Source organism: Hipposideros armiger, unplaced genomic scaffold, assembly GCF_001890085.2.
Source record: "Hipposideros armiger isolate ML-2016 unplaced genomic scaffold, ASM189008v1 scaffold_17, whole genome shotgun sequence".
NCBI classification, from domain to species: domain Eukaryota; kingdom Metazoa; phylum Chordata; class Mammalia; order Chiroptera; family Hipposideridae; genus Hipposideros; species Hipposideros armiger.
The window spans coordinates 8,315,907-8,334,284 of NW_017731367.1; the positions used below are offsets into that span (position 1 = coordinate 8,315,907).

Consider the following 18,378-nt stretch of genomic DNA (forward strand, 5'->3'; position numbering starts at 1 on the left):
CACTGCCACAGGGGCTGCAGCCTACGCCATCGCCGGCAACTCACAGCAGCCCAGCTCCAGGTTGAGTTGTTGTTTAGCATCTTAGCTGTGGAGGGCAGTGTCACTGGCCCTCATATGTGGGATCTGAACCGGGGCCCTGCTGCTCAGAGCTGGCGTCCCAAGCCAACTCTTAACCAGTGAGCCACTCGGCCGGCCTGAGGGGCCTGTGTTTTAACTGCTCACTTCCTGTCACTTCCTGGTTTGGTTCCTGGGGCCACCGATACAGAGAATCACAATCAGGGGGCTTAGAACAACAGAAGTTGATTCTCTCTCAGTTCTGGAGGTGAGAAGTCTGAGGTCAAGGTGCCCGAAGGGCTGTGCTCCCTCCAGGGACACCAGGAGAGGACCCTTCCTGCCTCTTGCAACTTCAACTTCTGGTGGCCCCCTTGGCTTCCAACAGCATCACCGCCGTCTGCCTCTGTCATCACATGGCTTTCTCCCCGTCGATGTAGGAAACGTCTAGTCCTGGAGAGAATTTTTATAGGAGTTTATTTGAGCCAAACTGATGGCATATGCTGGGACCAAGATCTCAAATGCCCCTGAGAATAGCAGCTTTGCAGCTTCTTTTATGCGTTAGAGGTTAAGGAGGGAACGGAAGGAAGAGGACATGAGGGTGGGATGGAGCACAGGAGAGTTAAGGTTATGTGCTCTCGCTTTACAAGGAGGGTCTGAAGGAGGCGTTTCGGAGGCGTGTGAACCTAGATACACAGGGACAATGGGCAGGGCTGCTTAAGGCCAAGATGAGCCTTTCAGTAAAGAAGTCATAGGCCTGGGCGGGATGACCGCTGTGCCCTGCCCAGCTGGGGGTTTACGATCAGATCACCCTGTGAGGTGACTTTCCATAGGACCCCTTTTTCGTCCACATCCCTTCATGTGCTTGTGTTGTCTCAACTCTCCCTCTCTTTTCTCTTATAAGTACACCTGTCTTTGGATTTAGGGCCACCCTCATCCAGGATGATGTCATCTCAAGGTCCTGAGGTCACATCTGTAAAGACCCTTTACTCCCTAAAGGTCACATTCACGGGGTCTGAGGCCTAGGATATGGACATATGTTTCCGGGGGGCCCATTCTCCCCACTGCAGCTCCCTAGGGCAAGACCCAGGCTGCTGGTCTGGCCACCCCTTATTTCCCTCTCCTCTCACCATACCCATCCCCTGTCCCCTCTGGCACATGTCTGTGTACCAGCTGCCTGACCTCAAAGCTCCATGAAGAGTCAGTGACATAGGAGGAGCACGTGTTAAGAGTCCCTCCTGCCTTTCTGCTGTCTCCTCTCATCTATTCAAAGTACATACGTTCAACAAAGTAAAGGGCGGAAAGAAACTTGATCGTCTTGGGGAGGCAGTGGTTCGGAATGCCAGCGGACTAGCTTAGAGGGGCTCCCACCGGCCACATTTGGGCATCAGATAAATCATGACAGTAAAGAACTGCAACCCCATGAATAAAAGAGGAACCGACGAGCCCACACTGATGATCAAATAGTTAAATAAATACATGAGAGAGAAGGAGGTCCCTCCTTACAGAAGTTCAGCTAATAAATGTAGGTGGACCGATGGCTTCAGAAAAATCACCATTTGGCAACCATCCTAAGAACTGCTTCAGGAAGGACAATCAACAGCATGCAGCTAAATTTGTGGGTGAACTTGGCAGGAGCAACAAGATATCTACAGTGTCTCCCCACAAGATACTTAGTAACATGCAGTGCAGACGCCAGGCAGGGCCACTCACCCATGGCATCTCAGCCACCTTCCCTCAGTGCAGACTTGACCGCTTGTGTCCCTGAGGTTTGTGGGCGTACTGGTGACCATCGGGTGACTTCACCAAGGAAGAAGGCAGTGCTGGTGAAGAACATCCTTCTCCCCGGAGGGAGCGTGGACCCAGGAGGTCCCCTTCGCATGTCTAATGCGCTCTTTTCTGTCACAGGCTGTAGCAAGGTGCTGTTGAGGCCCCGGACATCGGAGGAGGTGTCCCACATCCTCAGGTAAGGAGCCCCCAGCTCCCTGCCTGCCCATGCCTCCCTGTCGTTCATTAGCAGTTTCCTCATGAAGACACAAAGGCACAGACCCCATGAAGTTGGGAGCCTGCTCAGGGCCAGGCCTGGAACCTCAGGACCTCGGGGCGCAGGGCCCGGACTGGCATGGGAGTGGCTGCAGACTTATGCGTGTCAGGGAAGGAAATAGACCTTCTCTTCAAATATGCATTCTTTGATTTTTTACATCAAAAAATTATGTTTATTATAGAAAAAATGGAAAACATAGAAAACTGTAAAGAAAAAAATGCAAAAACAACTAATTATTTCACCCCCAAAGATAAGGACTGATGATATTTTGGTTTGTTATGTTAGTATCTTTTCTGCATGAGGGTAGTTTTAAATGTTATCACATTGTACCTAGGGCAAGCACGCTGGGTCTCCAAAAATTCTTATCCCTCAGGGCCTTGATCACTGCTCTCAGAGCCAGGCATCGGCCTGGAGCGTGTCCTCAGGAACAGTGGTGTGGGCATGGGGGCAAGGGGCCTGACATCCCTCCTGTGCTTGTCCCAGGTACTGTCACGAGAGGAACCTGGCTGTGAACCCGCAGGGGGGCAACACGGGCATGGTGGGGGGCAGCGTCCCTGTCTTTGACGAGATCATCCTGTCCACTGCCCTCATGAACCAGGTCATCAGCTTTCATGAGGTGTCCGGTGAGGCTGGGTTGCCTGTCGCTTCTGGGTGGTGGGGGGCCTGGGCTCCGGAGAGAAAGGACCAGTGGCTGCAGCTCCGAGCACAGCTCCATCTGCGCCTGGCCCTCTGGGCGTGTCCGCACGGGGTATTGTTTAGTTGGTCACTTAGTGACTTACACGGTGGGCTTGAGGTGGGCTTGAGGTGAAGCGGGATGGGCTGTCACTGTGGCCCCTTCTGACTCTGACATTTTCTGGCCGTGACTGCCTTTGCTGGGGTGTGTGAGGTCGCATGGTATAAAGGAGCCTCCTGCTCAGGGGCTCGCACCATCATGGCCTTTGCCCCTCTGACGGGACCTTTGGGTCGGATCACTCTGTGGTGGGGGCAGCTGGGCACTGCTGAGCAGCATGCTTGGGCTCCACCCACTGGATGCCAGCAGCACCCCCCAACTAAAAAAGGCCCCAGACTTGTCACATGTCCCCTGGGGGCGGAATCACCCCCCGTTGAGGGCCACTGCCTTATAGCAGTCTTCTTTCTGCTCCCTTCCACAAGCGTGTGTGTTTCTTCTCTTTTTTCACCTTACCAATTTTTCCTCTTTTTCACGGCACTCACAGAGATAACTTCTGGGGGAGACATGGGGCACACACTTTTTTTCTGGGCCTGGGTCCCAGGGTGGTTTACCCCTCAGGGCTCCCACATGAGCCTCCCTTGCCCTGAGCCGAGGGCACCGCGGTGGCTTGGTTGCTCGGCAGGGATCCTGGTTTGCCAGGCAGGGTGTGTCCTGGAGGAGCTGAGCCGGCACGTGGAGCAGCGGGACTTCATCATGCCGCTGGACTTAGGGGCCAAGGGCAGCTGCCACATCGGGGGCAACCTGGCGACCAATGCAGGCGGCCTGCGGTTTCTGAGATACGGCTCACTGCACGGGACTGTCCTGGGCCTGGAAGTGGTGAGCTGGGTGCCACTGCTGCCCCCCCGTCACAGTTCCAGGGCACCAACTCTTCTAGCCTTTTCCTAGCAGTCAGTGCGCTCGTGAGGCCCCTGAGTGTCAGCTCCAGGCCATGTGCCCTCGGGCAGGGGTCTTAGGCCTCATTCCTTCTGGGGAGGCCCATGACTGCATGGACACAGGGTGGTATGGCGTCTGCCATAGGGGCTGCTCTCTTGGGCCCCAGGCAGCGCATGGGCATGAGGCCACCTTGGCGGGCAGGGCCATGTCCTGGTTTGGAGACCCAGGTTTCTGTCGTTCCTGCTGGGACGTGTGGGTTGCACACAGCGCCCACTCGGGACCGTGCCGTGGCTTCCTGAGAAACCAGGTGCGTCCGTGGCCTCCCTGTCCACGTGAGGTGCTCAGGGCGTGAGCAAGTTCCGTGACCCGGCGACATTCCACCGGGTCCGGCTTCCAGGTTGGCTTTGTGCAGAGGAGTGAGGGTCGGTGGACCTTTAGTTACTCCATCGCTTGCCACCCTCCATGGGCAGTTGAGTACATTTCCCTGAACCCTCACCGGCCCGCGTAGCACACCTGTGGGGTTCTGAGGTGTGGAGCTTCCTGTCCTGCTACCCAAGGATGGGACAAACACACAACTGCACGTTGGACTGCCATCCATTAAATCACCAAGTCCAATAGCTTTGTTTCCTGGCCAGCTGCACATTATTTTTATTGTAAGTCACTTGTCATACTTATCAGGTGTGTCCTGCTCACCCCCAGGTATGCCCTGTTCCACGCCCCTGGGGAGTGCCCTGCTCACCCCTAGCTTCCCTTGAGAACTGGGCCCTGATTGTGTGTGGGGGAGCTGGAGGCGTAACTTCACCCCAGCTGGGAAGACAGTCCTTCTGTCAGCCTGACTGGGTGACTTCAGGCCCCCACCCTGGGGCCCCCTGCATTCCTGGACCAAACTGGGGTGAGGTGGGGGGCTCATGGCTGGCTCAGCTTCCTCAGGGTGCTCTGGGCTGGTCACCCCCACCCCGCCCCAAGCAGGGGCGCCTGCTCAGCCTGTGGGCTGGTGTGTAAAGGGCTGTGTTCCTCTCCCGGCCCCAGGTGCTGGCCGACGGCACCGTCCTGAACTGCCTCACCTCCCTGCGGAAGGACAACACGGGCTACGACCTGAAGCAGCTGTTCATTGGGTCAGAAGGCACCCTGGGGGTCATTACCGCCGTGTCCATCTTGTGTCCGCCCAAGCCCAAGGCCGTGAACGTGGCCTTCCTCGGTAGGTGGGGTGCTCACCTCTCCGCTGGAGACTGCTGGGAGCAGGGTGCTCCTGGCTGCCCTGTCATTGGTGCTGGGGGAGGAGGGCGAGGGACGGAAGGGGACCCCGTCGGATGACCCTTCCTGTTTCTCCTGGCTTCTCTGTTTCCAGAAGGACCCAGGACCTGGCCTTGGTCTGGAATCAAGCCTCTCGGGCTCTGAGCAGAACACACTTGATTCTGTAACAAAACTGGGGCTTTGCTCATCTCTTTCACCCCACTTTGTCATTTAAGTAGCTTGTACTTGAGATTCCTAGGGCGATGGTGTCATTTGGCACAAGATCAGGGACACCGCGCTTGGTTTCTGTGGGTGAATCAGTGTGCACCCGTGGGGGCCGTCCTGCCCTCTCTGGCATGCATTTCTGTCATGGGAGCCCTTGCGACCACGGCCCTTTCGGCCGCGGCTCAGGGTCTCTGCTTCCCTTGACTTTAAAAATGAGCTCGTACCTACCTCCTTCAGTTGTGCGCCTTCATCTGCTCCCAAATCCTCTCTTCATTCGTTGGGGTAGGTGCATCGTAGCGTTGCCTCCTCTCCTCGCTCAGGAGTTACGCCAACCAGCAGTCTTCTAGAGGTTTCTGCAGGCACTAAACCTGCCAATCCAGTCAGTCAGCACCTTTCCCGGCTGGGACAGTCAAGGATCCTGAGTGCAGCCCCCCCTGCCCCCCACAGGGTCCTGGGCCCTTCGCACCTGCCCACACGCCCCTGCACTGGGCCCCATAGCGACCTCACGGTGTTGAATGAGTTACGAGCACCAGGGAAAGCCTCAGCTCTGCTTGTAGTAAGAGGAATGCAATGAAGCCGTTTCAGGGCCTGTGTGCAGCCGTCCCCGTCTCGTCTGACTTCCCGCCACCTCCCCAAGCACCGTGAGCCCTCCAGGCCAGCACTGTCTGCCTTAACCTCTGATGCCCATGATGTACTTGTTGGCTGAGCAGTGGGTGTTTCCCTGGGCAGTGCTTCTCCCACTCCCCTGGGAGCCGGGTCGGTGGCTGCTTCGAAGGGGACCTGGGAGGGTGTGGACACAGCTGTGGGCTGGCGTGGGCCTGAGTGCTGTGCTCTGTTGCAGGATGTCCAGGCTTTGCTGAGGTTTTGCAGACGTTCAGCAGCTGCAAGGGCATGCTGGGAGAGATCCTGTCGGCGTACGAGTTCATGGATGCTGAGTGCATGCAGCTGGTTGGGCACCACCTCCATCTGGCCAGCCCGGTGCAAGGTACTGCCCGCCACTCCTCCTATGCCACCTGACGCGGGACGGCTCGGGCTGTCCTCGAAGGAGGAGGCGGGAAGGATGGTGTCCATGCCGCCGTAGTTGAGGTATTGCCATGATGGGGTGAACACGGAACTCCCTTTTACAATTGCTGTAAATGCGCCCTGCGCTTAGTTCCGTGAACGGCCCATTGTGTTGTAACTCTGGGGTCCTGGGAAAAACCACGAGGCCTCGTCACAAGTGCTCTCCTATCTCCACGACTGGGAAGCGCCACTCCATGATGGGCTCGCCCTCGGACCACAGCAGGAGCGAATGAGGGCAGCACGCCTGGCTCCTCGTCACCGCTGCGCGTGATGCGAGGCGGAATCTGGGAGGCAGTTTGCATCGTGAACCTAGAGGTTGAAAATATGCAGCTGTAGGTGTTGATGACTTTATTTCTGAGATCTGCCCTAAAGAAACAGTCACGGTCTTAGGCTGCCCTGGCAGAACACCGCAGGCTGGGTGGTTGAAACAAAAGAAATTTATTTCTCACGCTTCTGGAAGCTGGAAATCCAAGCTCAAGGTGCCATCTGGGTTGGTTTCTGGTGAGCCTCACTTCCTGGCTTGCAGATGGCCACCTGGTCACTGTGTCCTCATAGGGTGGGCGGAGAGAGCTCTCTGCTGTCCCTTCCTCTTGTAATGAGGCACCAGCCCTACAAGACCAGGGCCCCACCCCTATGACCCCACTTAACCTTCATTACCTCCTTAAAGGCCTCATGTCCAAATAATCACATTGGGGGTGGGTTAGGACTTCACCATGGGAATTTGGGGGGGCACACAGTTCAGTCTGTAACAGTTATAAATATGGAAAGATGTTTATGCTCTGAAATTTTAATGAGATGCTACTTTTAGTATAATAAAATAGGAAATGACCTAAACGTCAGTGGTAAGGAAATGGGACGTATACAACCACTGGAAAGGTGGAGGGCCCCTGGGCAGACGGAGGGTCTCTGGGGAGAGAGAGGGTCCAGACTGGAGCGCTGCGTGCTGTGTGAGAAGCTGCTCTAACAACGTTTAGGGCCCAGGATAGGCCGCCCGTGTTGGACAAAGGCTGAGAGGAGTGTCGAAACAATGACAGGCTGTGTTTGGCGAGCTGGGAGATCTTTTTTCATTTCTACTTTCCTTTGTTTTCCAAATCTTTTTTATAACCATGTTTGACCTTTATAATGGGGAAAAGCCCATAAAAACATAAAGGTGCTCAAGTGTTTAGTGTGACCCACGATAAATTTAGGCGCAGAATTTCTGTTTCAGCATGAAAAATGCCAGTGTTTGAAAGACACTGACTCTCTTGGTGGTGGGATGAGGCCGCATTTTTTCTGGAAGAAACTTGAAGGTAGCAGGAACAGTGACAGTCAGTGAGTTTTCTTTACTGACATCAATAAATGTGAACAAAATATGCAGTAGCCACAAAATACAAGCTTAGATTTTGTGAAGTAAATCAGTAACGCACATATTTTTAAACTTCAAACGAGATGTTTGTGGTGAAAAGCATGTGCTTCTCACATTAGCACTCGCGGGTTTGCGGTTGTCGTGGGCCTTCGCAGGCAGGTGGCCTCTCGTCCAGCCACAGCCTCCTGTGGCCGGCGGTTTGGTCAGAGTGGCCTCCTGCGAGGTGTCCTGGCCCATCCAGGCACCAACAACGAGGGCTTCACAGCATCACCGGGTTGCTGTTTCTGTGTTTCCAGGGGAGCGTGGTTTGTCACTGTGAAAGGCCTATTTTAAGTGTCTGAGGTCCAGCCGGAGCTCTGTCGGCAGCACACAGGCCACCAGAGGTGACTCTCGACTTGCTCTCTGCCCCTCCAGAAAGTCCGTTCTACGTCCTGATCGAGACCTCGGGCTCCAGAGCCGAGCACGATGCCGAGAAACTGAGCATTTTCCTGGAGCAGGTGCTGGGCTCCGGCCTGGTGACCGACGGGACCCTGGCCACCGATCAGAGGAAGATCAAGGTGTGTGTGCCGCTGGTGCCTCCCTCCCTCTGCCCGCCCACTTGTCTGGGACACGTGGAGGGCGTCAGGTGTCTGGCTGAGGGAATGGGTAGTGGCTGGACATCAGTAGGTGTCCAGCTTTGAGGGGAGAACGTCTTTGGAGTCTTTCAAAGCAGGGGGCTGTGGGCCTGTCAGCCTGATGGCTGAGCCAGTCGTGGGGCTGGGCATTTTCTGAGGAAAGAGCGACTCAGCCTCTGAGGCCAAAGGATAGAGGTGGGCGCATCATCACCCTCACATAAGCAGGGGGTGGAGCTTCAGGCCTTGGGAGCCGTTGTCACCCCATGGTCCCAGTGGTCCCCGGAGCTGCAGCATGTAGAGCGGCCAGCAGGGGGCAGGATGGGGACCGGGTGGGTATGATACGGGCCCTCTTGAGGGTGACTGGGGAGCAGCGTCCCCGGCTGTCTCAATGGTCAGCTTCAGGAGTTTGTGATTAAACCTTTTTCTTTACAATTACGTTTACGTTTATTAAGTATTATACATAAGGAGTTAGGCTCCCTGTCGAAGCCCACCAGCCATGTGCAGCCTTTCCTGTGAGGTGTGGCCGCCCTTGGCTGCTTCTCTGCCCACGTGTCTTCTGACCGGGCCCAGTTACCCAGCAGCAGACAGCAGGAACAGGGCGCCACTGGGGTCCAGGTTACTGCTTGGAGCTGGTGGCCAGAGCACGCCCCATGAGCCGGCCTGCCTGGGGTGGAGGCCCCGCCTGCAGAGGGCAGGCTGCTGACCTCTTACCTGGGTGGGTAGCAGGAAGGCGCTGATGCCGGCCCCTCGGCTGCTGGCTCCACAAGCAAGTGCTCAGACCTTGGTGGCCGGAGGCCCAGCCTGGCCATGCGGAGAGGGGCCTGGCCACCTTCCCTCCCGGGCGGGGTGGGGGTTGGGCTGATGGCCCTGAAGGGACATTTGAAGGCGAAGGCTAGGTGGAGGCTGCCTGTGTAGGAGCACAAGGCCTGAGGGGCTCCAGCCACCAAGCTCCAGGACGTCCCTGTGACGTGGGACAGGAGCAGGAGGCAGGGGGTGGGCAGGTCAGCCCTGCAGGGAGTGAGCCGGGGGTCCCTGCAGCTTGGCTGGCTGTGGCGGGATGTTGCTGGCCTCTGGGTGTGTGTGGAGGGTCGGCTCACAGGGCGACCGGCGGGCTGTAAAAATCAATGTGAGAATTGGGGAAACCCATGGTAGGAAGGAATTGTTATTTTTAGGGGTGATCATGGCACCATGATTATGTTAAAAAACAAGAGGAGAGTCCTTACCGTGTAGAAACTTGGCTGTGACATTTACTGAAATGGTGGGGTGTGTGAGGGGCAGAAGTGAGGAAGAGACCTGGGCGGGACAGCGGGACCCAGTGGTGACATGCATGGTGCTCTGTTCTCTGCCCCCTCACGAGGGCATCAAATGTTCACAGTGACCAGTTAACCCAAACAAGTAAACCACAGATGGGATTATGTGGAAGGACAGCACTGCAGTGACAAGCCCCCAGACCCTGTCCCCAGGCCCCCTCACCCCCCAGTATCCCTGCCAGACGCCAGCACCCTCTGTCGCTCCTGTGCCCCGTGTGTCCTCGTGTGTCCCTGGGCCATGGGACCCGTCCTCTCTGTCTACAGTGCTTCTCAGGCACCTGCCTGCCCTGCCCCACCTTCGCTCAGGGCCCACCCTCAGCCTTCCCAGCCCCTGGCCTGTCAGGCAGCCCAACCAGCCACTCCCACCCATCACCCCAGTGTCCTCTGTTATGGCCTGTCCCCTTCTGGAAAGGGGCTCTCGGTGCCTCAGTCGCTGGCACTTGGTGCTGTCCTGGGGCGAGCCTGGGACTGCGTGTGGGACCTTGTCAAGCATGGACTCTGGGATTGAAGCCCCCAAAGCATCCACGCTCTAACGCCCATGACCATTGACACTTGTTGCCCTTGGGTCTCATTTTGCCTGTCCCCTCCCATGTGTCCTAGGCGCTGTGGGCCCTGAGGGAGAGGATCACAGAGGCGCTGAGCCTGGACGGCTACGTGTACAAGTATGACGTGTCCCTGCCCGTGGAGAGGCTCTACGACCTTGTGACCGAGCTGCGCGCCCGCCTCGGCCCACAAGCCAAGCACGTGGTGGGCTACGGCCACCTGGGTGAGCACAGCCGGGCAGGTGGGTGGCACTTAGCCGAGGGTCACTCAGCGTCACGGCGCATGGGGTCTGGACACCAGCAGCACGCTCCATGCTTCGAATGGTGATGGAGGCAACCTGGGGTGGAGACAATCCCCACCACTCTCCTGATGCTTTGGGGTATTTTGGGAAACACTGCCATCATGCAGTTTCGGTGGCAGAGCCGTGGGCGTGGAGAACTCCCCTGGGGCACGGTGGGGCCATGACCCTGCACCCCAGAGTCTGAGCAGGGACCTGTGAGACGGCCGAGGGTACTGCTGCAGTTTATTAGAAGCCACGCGAGAGAATCGTGTGACCTGGAATGGGGTGGGCTTCCCACTATGACATAGGGGCTGTGAGGCATAAAGGAGGGGACTGACCACTTTGACCAACCGCAAGTGCATGCTTCTGTGTCTCCAACAACCCGAATGGGCACGATGGCCGGCTAGCGTTAGGGGAGGAGGCCTGGGGAGGTGGGCAGGGTTAGAGCACAGTGTGAGAGGGCGGTGAGGGCACCAGCCATGAAGTGGGCTGAGGCAAGGAGGCCATCCTCACCCGCAATAGTGGGGCTGGGGCCACCGCCCAGAATGCTGGACTCGAGACCCAGCCAAGTCCTCCTCTGGGGACACTGACTTTAGTCTCTGTGACAGACAGGGACACCATTGCGGTCAGAGATGGAGTGAGGGTTCTCCTTCTAAAATCAAGCGGGAATGTTGAGTGTGTTGATGCTTTCTTTCTCTGAGCCACCGAGATGACGGGTGCTTGTCTGTGACAGGGAGCAAGTGACACTAGATGCTCCGAGGCTGACAGGGCTATAGTCCTGGGATGAGCCCCTCGTGGCCATGTTCCTTCTTGTGTCTTGTTTGATCCATTCATTTGCATCCTGTGTAGGATTTTTCCAGGTACCTTCACGGGCGATGTTGTCCCGTAAGGCTCTTTCTCAGCCCATGCCGATGTCACCCGTTGCCCGTTGCAGGAAGTCTGTGGAAGGCTGCACTCACCTCCTCGTCCAGTGTGGGCTGGAACTTGCCAAAGGAGACAGAGGGCTTGAGGCCGCGTGCGTGCGCGCGTGTGTGTGTGTGTGTGTGTGTGTGTGTGTTTGGGGGGTTGACCACAGACCGATTTCTGTAATGACTTCAGGACTGTTGCAGCTTTCCTTTTCTTCTGAGTTGGTTTGGGCGATTTTTTTTGTAGGTATTTGTCCATTTCTTCTAAAATGTCAGATGTAGACATCACGCTGTTCGTGACAGTCTTCCACTTCCCTTGCCTGGTGTCGGCGCCTGTGAGGTGGCCCCAGCTGCCCCCAGAGAACCAGTGCTCAGCTCTGTTGATCCTTTCTCTTGTTTGTTTCTATTTCATTGTTTTCTGCTATTACAATTATTATTTTCTGTCTCTATTTTTAGGTTTATTCTATTGCTTTTCTAACTTTATAAATTAAGTGCTTAGCTTGTTGGTTTTCAGCCTTTTCTCTTTTCTAGCATAAGTATTTAAATTTCCCTCCAGTACCACCTTAGCTGTTGGTTTAAAATTGTATCTCAATTTATCACCTTGGACTCAACACGATCTCGGAAGTCCCCCAGCCAGGACAGTAGCTCTCACTGAGCCACACACACCTCCATGAACCGAGGGACCGCTTCCACCTGCCTTCCACCTGTGGGCACTTCAGCGTGGAGGGCGGGAGCATCGGTATGTCGGATGCCTTTAGCCACTTGCTGGGTCCCCTGTCAGTGCTGCTGGCACGCCCTGTGCTCTGTCCCATTCTGAGGCTGCCTGCAGTCCTGGCCTCAGCCCCAGGCCGAGGGCGACCCAGCCAGAGTGGCTCCAGCGTTTGTCACTCAGCCTGAGCTGAGTTCCCAAGAGCTTTCACTTGCTGGTGCTCTCACTTCAGCAGCTGAAGGTGCCCCTGTGTTTGCAACAAGGGCCCACAGTTGTGATGGGGCCTTTGTCACGCCAGGCCTGTGTCACACCAGGCCTTTGTCATACCGAAACTCGGCCCAGCGGCCCACTGAGTGGTCGGTTTCCATAAGTGTAATGAGTACTTGAAAAGAATGTGCCATCTGAAGTTGGTGGAGCCCATGTCTGCACAGATGCAGCAGATAAAACACTCACACTCTTTAATCTCCTACATCCTGCCCGGCTGTCAACCGAGAGATGTGTCAGATCCCCCCGTGTGGGGGACGAAGCGCTCTCTCCTTGTAGCCCTGCCAATTCTGAAGATAGGAGATCAGACCTGTCGTTTCATTCTGGTAAACAGAATCATTTATCACCACTGGACTGTCGCTTTTTTATCTCTAGAGTTGCTTTTGCCTTGAAGCCTCCTTTGTTTGAACGTTACAGCAACATTAGCTTTGCTTTACTTGGTATTTGCCTGACACGCTATTTTTCCTCCCGTTACTTTTAGCTGTTTTCTATCCTTTTGAGATAGATGCATGTCTTGAAGACAGCATATACCTGGGGTTTCTTTCTCATTGTTTGCCAGTCTTTAAATAAATACATTTAGTTTATTTACAGAGGGCAGGGAAAGCTTAACTTTTCCCTCTCCCCTCCTAAGTTCTTTGCTGGGGCCCCATAAATTAGATCCGCAAAACACAAGAGTAACAAGAAAAAAGCAAGTTCATTAACATGTGCCTCTCACAAGGAGGCTCAGCAATGCGCGACCCAGAGCGTAGTTACAATCTGGCCTTCCACAACATCTCTGCAAAGGACAGCGTGTCCTTAGAGAAGTCACGAAGGACGAGGACTGTGAGCGTGTAGGGGAGCAAACTGTGGGGCAGGAAGCGCATTATGTAAATTCCTCTGCTGTGTGTCCAGGCTGAGCAGTGCCCACTGTTGTCTCTGGTGATTGTCTCTGTCCTTCCAGGTGGGCGGGGGGGGGGACGCCTTTACAGGTACATCCTACTTTCAGGTGAAACGGGTGGGCCAGGGGGCTTTTCTTCTATCTGTTTCTTTTCAGTGGCTTTCAGCTCAAAATACTCCTTGTGCCAACATGTGCTCCTCTTCGCTTACATAATTTACATGGGCTGTCATCACTGGTGCTCCATTTGGATTTATTTGCTTCATCCTGTTTCGGGCCTTCTATTCATCTCTCATTTCTTTTCTATTTCAACCTTCTTTTCCTCATTAAAATTGTTTCCATTTACCAGTTAGAGGATTGTGCATGTTCATCTCTCTCTTCTTTTGGTGCTGGCCCTAGGATTGTAGCCTATCAGGGTCTAAAGTATTAGTAGCCTCCTTCCAAACGATGTGTGAGGGTCACGTTTACGTGTCAGCTTGGCCAGGCCACGTCCTCGGGTTTGATCAAGCACTTGTCCACATGCTGCCGCCAGGGCGCGTTTTACATCAGGCACCGTTTCAGAGTGTGGACTTTGAGAACAGCAGGTTGTCTCCATACGTGGGTGGGCCTCATCCAAGCAGTTGAGGCCTGAAGAGGAGAAAGACTGAGATCCCTCAGAGGGGAAGGAATTCTGCGTCCAGACGGCCTTTGGACTCAAGCTACACCGTCCGCCCTTCCCAGGGTCTGCAGCCCGCTGGCCCACCGCGGACCTCAGACTGCCCGTGCCCACAGCTGTGCGAGCCAGGCCCCTCCCTCCCTCTGTACACACCTGTCGTTTCTCTGTGCCTGGAGAGCCCGGACTGTACATGGTGCGAGGACTTGCCGACCTGTAACTGGCTGTTGTCTCCCCTCCTGTTTATACACCACTTCTGGGGCACAGTTTAGTTCCGTCTTGCTTGGGCCTCGTGTTGCGTGCTGTTGCTGTCACTGCGTGTGTCACTGTGTCTGCGTTCACCCCACCTCCAGTCCTTCTCTGCTGGTTTCACAATCTGAATCTCCTCCTTTAGGATGCCCTCCAGTGACAGAACGTCACAGATTTTGTTTGCCTGAAAACGTATTGATTTTGTTCTTAAATTGTTTGCAGTGGATTTCAACATTTCTAGGTTGATGGTTCTTTTCTCTGCAGAGTGAGAGCCGTCCTGCCATCTGACCACTGTTGCTGATGAGTTCCAGTGAAAGGAATGTGTTTTTTCCTGATGCTTTTACAATCTGTCCTTTGTGTCTGGGGTTCTTTTTTTTTTTTTAAGATTTTATTGGGGAAATGGGGGGAGGGGAACAAATTGCTGTTTTAGTTCTTCAGTCTAGTTGTGGAGGACGTCGCTTCACTGGCCCATGTTGGTATTATCATTGCGCTCTTCCCGGGTGAGGCAATTGGTCGCCGGTCATTGGACAGCCGCTCACGTAGCCCACTGCAGCCCACTGCAGCCTAGGATATCGCTGGCGACCCACAGGAGCCCAGCTCCAGGTCGAGCTGTTGTTCACCATCTTAGCTGTAGAGGGCGCAGCATCATTGGCCCTCAATGTGGGATCTGACGGCAGCCCTGCTGCTCAGAGCTGGTGCTCCCAAGCGAGCTCTTAACCAGCTGAGCCACTCGGCCAGCCTGTGTCTGGGGTTCTTTAGTTTCCCTGTGATTCGTCCATGTGTCCCACCAGGGTGGCCTTCTGTGTGTCCCGCCTCAGGTCCTCCAGGCTTAGGTTGTAAAACTTGCTCTACCATTGTGTCTTCAATTGCTGTTTCCCGTCCCCTCTTCTCTGTTTCTGGAACCCGGTGCTCGCCGTGCCCTACCCCCTTCGGGTCACACTTCTTCCCTTCTCCACATCTCGGCTTCTGTGTTACATTCAGGTCATTTTGTTTGGTTTGTCTTCCAGGTCACTAACCTCTTTGCTGTGTGTAATATCCAGTTAAACCTGTTCTTTGGGTTTTATGTTTTAGCAATTCACATTTTTTATTTCTAGAAGGTTGATTTGGATATTGAAAAGCTTTGCCTGGCCAGTGTTTTATATTTTTTATTTCTTTAGACACACAAGACATGTATATTCTGTTTCTGGAGATGACAGGATTTTGAGTCCTCGTGGTCGGATCTGCTGGTTCTTGCTGATGGTGGCTTCTTTCTTGTGCGGGTGCAGTTTTTGTCCTTGGCTCATGTGTCTTAGGCTTTTGTCTGTGGGACTGTTTGAGGCCTGGGTTGGTGGTGATTTGCTTGTCTGTGCAGCAGCGGGGAGGGTGGGAGTGGGGATCTGGGCCTCCCAGCCCCCACCCTCTTGAATCGTCGTGCTCTGAGCTCAGTGTCTGTACTGTGAGTTCTGGCTGCGATCTGTGTGGCTGGTTGACGGCTGCAAGCACCCAGGCGTCAGTGGAGAGGGGTCCCCCCCGCACTGCGCAGGTCCCTTGGTGACGCTTTTAGTAGCCTTTGCCCTGAGAGTGTCGTTGGGGACCACATTTGGTGGGAGAGGGTTCCCTGTTGTGCGGCCTGCATTTGAAGCACCTGGAAGGAGGGAGGGGTGGAGGAAGCGCAGGTCACTGGGCTGGCGGCCCCACGCCTGCCCCGCGGCTCCTGTGCTGCCCGAGGATTTGCTGTCCTATCCCAGCATCTAGGAACCCCTTCTGCTGGCCTCTGGGCTCCCCGCCCCTCAGGGTGGGCGGCAGCCTCACTCGGCCTGTCCCGCCGTCCGCTCAGCCCTCTCCGCCTGCCCAACCTCTGGGTCTGGGCGTGGGGCCTCTTCTCTGTCCGTCTGCGCTGGCTCCTGTGCTGGCTTTTCATGCCAGTCACACCCAGCACCTCCTGGATGTTACCTCCCAGGCCTCCCGGGCCAGCGTGGTTCCCGCCTCCCTCCAGCCCCTGGGCCCCAGGTCAGTGGCGAGTCCACTGCCTGCTGCTCCTCTTGTCCCCTCCCCCACCCACATGCCAGGCTCTCTCTGGCCAGGGTCCAGCCGGCTCATAGCCCAGCTCCCTGGGAACATCGACTTGGGTTAATGTCATGTCCGTTGTCATTGCTTTGGGACCCCCAAGGGACAAGGCGCGTAAGAGCCCGGCTGTTCCCAGGACAGAGCAGAGCGCATTCAGACCGTGCTGCAAAGCCAGGGCCCTGGAAGTCTCAGCGAGGGGGCCTGAGAGGGGGTGGCTGGGGGCCAGGACTTCGGGTAGGAGGTGTCCTAGTGATGGGGCAAGGCCCCCATGGTGTCCTGGGGGGATGGGACCATGCCGGTACTGTTGGAGATGCGAACCTGGGGACAGTCATCAGTGTGGTCCAGCCCTGGGGCCCTCAGTCAGTGAAGGCCCTGCCAGGCTGGCTGTCGGTCACGCTCAGTTGGGAGCCCTCGGCGGAGGCCATGTGGGTGGAGGAGGGTGGTGTTGTGGAGAACTGGAGTGAGAAGTGAGCTGTGACGCCCCCCCACCCCCCAGAAGAGGTCGCTTCTGTCACTGCAGGTCAGTGGCCAGCGATGTGAAGGGCTGGAACCAGGCTGAGGGCAGGAGGGGCCTCGCAGGTGGGGGCGGGTCTCAGGGCCCTGTCCAGCCTGACCCCGGGCCCTGTCCCTCCAGGGGATGGCAACCTGCACCTCAACGTGACAGCGGAGGCCTTCAGTGCGTCGCTGTTGGGTGACCTGGAGCCCTACGTGTACGAGTGGACAGCAGGGCAGCGTGGCAGTGTGAGCGCCGAGCATGGCGTGGGCTTCAAGAAGAAGGACGTCCTGGACTACAGCAAGCCGCCCGAGGCCCTGCAGCTCATGCAGCAGCTCAAGGCCCTGCTGGACCCCAAGGGCATCTTGAACCCCTACAAGACGCTGCCCACCCGGGCCTGATGCGGCCAGGGTCAGTGGGAGAGGCGGGGTGGCCTCGGTCCAGCCTCCTCTCGCCGTTGGGCCCATGAGGCTGGTGTGGCTCAGGGCTTACACCCCATGGAGCCAGCGGCAGGCACGGCGACCCCGCCTCCTGGTCAGAGGGCCAGGAGCTGGCTCTGCACAGCTGGCTCTCGCTCCTGGGCAGGATCCCGCCTTCGGCTGCGCAGGTTCTGTTGGGTGATGGGGGAGGAGAGGGCCACCCGGTGCTCTGCCCAGCCTCTGGGCGGGCACACCCCGTCCCTTTGTAGGTGGGCAGTGGAGCCTCTGTCGGCACATCTTGGACAGTTGTACCCACTCGGAAACAGACCAGATCGCGCCCGCCTTGCTTGTGGGCCCCTGGGTCCTGCCTCAGCCCTGGGACGGACATCGAGTTCCTGCTGCTGGGCCTGGGCGTTGCCAGTCTCCGCGGCCCAGGCCGAGGTGACGACCTCCACGTGGGCAGCCCAGAGCACCGGCCCCTCACCAGGTGCTTTACGGGCAACTTGCAATGACTGGCAGCTGGTCACTCTCAAACCAGAGTGACAGGAATGCACTGTGCCTTGAAATGTATCATTTCCCCCTTTTCTGGAAGGCCCATCAGTTGGAAAGCCAGTTGTTAGGGCTTAGGCGTTTATTTCTCGCAGTTGGCGGTTTGCTGTGATGTCTCCGTGGCATCAATCTTTCCGCTTCTCCAGCAGTGCCAACCATGCCCAGGGAAGCCCCGACAGGTACATGGCCCTCCTGTCTTCCTTCTTCTTCAGTGACTCTAACTCGGGTCATCCCTGTTGACCTGCCAGGGCTGTGGCGACAGTCTGGGGAGACACATGTTTCCTCACTTGGGCTGTCACAAACTTCCAGTAAAAATGGGAATTAATCAGGACAATCTCCTTGCTTCTGTTACTACAAAATTAACCTCCTAAAAGCCCACAGTACAGTGTGCGTGCTGCGTGCCCTAAGCAGCTCGACCTGGACCGAGAGTCACCCGGGCCTGATGCTTTTCAGGCCGGCCGTCCCCTTCCCTAGACGCCATCCCTGTCCCCACCGTGGGACTTGCAGTCGGTCTCATCGGGCCCATGAGGCTTAATGCCACACGGCTTTCCCAAAGTTGTCAGAGGCGGGTCAGTTCATGTCTGTAGTGACTTTCAATAATAGTTTCGTTACCAAGCAAGGTTATTTTGGAGAATTAAAATAATACATGAAATATTAAAAAGCCTTGAAATTTTGAGGTATTTTTCTGATAGAGTATCGGTGGGCCTTTGAGAAGGTGGCCCAGTGACTGGGACTGTAGGAAGTGGTCAGAGGGGCTTCCGTCTCCCTGGCCCCAAAATGTCAAAATGTGAAGTGGCCCCCGGTTCTCTCCTGGGGCTCCCCCTACAGGCCCACCTGTGCACACACACACACAGTATACACACCTGTGCACAGGTACCTGCACGCGGTACATGCACAGATAGGCACAC

At 56.1% G+C, this 18,378-nt stretch overlaps 1 protein-coding gene across 1 annotated transcript in view; it reads left to right on the forward strand.

Moving 5' to 3' along the window:
• The window catches only part of D2HGDH (D-2-hydroxyglutarate dehydrogenase), a 20,131-nt gene extending 1,987 nt beyond the window's left edge, over positions 1–18,144 (forward strand). Inside the window, exons 3-10 of the mRNA XM_019629792.1 lie at positions 1,960–2,017; positions 2,579–2,718; positions 3,448–3,641; positions 4,728–4,896; positions 5,998–6,141; positions 7,978–8,120; positions 10,088–10,253; positions 16,644–18,144. Coding sequence (XP_019485337.1) covers positions 1,960–2,017; positions 2,579–2,718; positions 3,448–3,641; positions 4,728–4,896; positions 5,998–6,141; positions 7,978–8,120; positions 10,088–10,253; positions 16,644–16,903 — 1,274 coding nt within the window. The 3' untranslated portion in view covers positions 16,904–18,144. The remainder of the gene's footprint in view (positions 1–1,959; positions 2,018–2,578; positions 2,719–3,447; positions 3,642–4,727; positions 4,897–5,997; positions 6,142–7,977; positions 8,121–10,087; positions 10,254–16,643) is intronic.
• Positions 18,145–18,378: the final 234 nt, after the last annotated feature.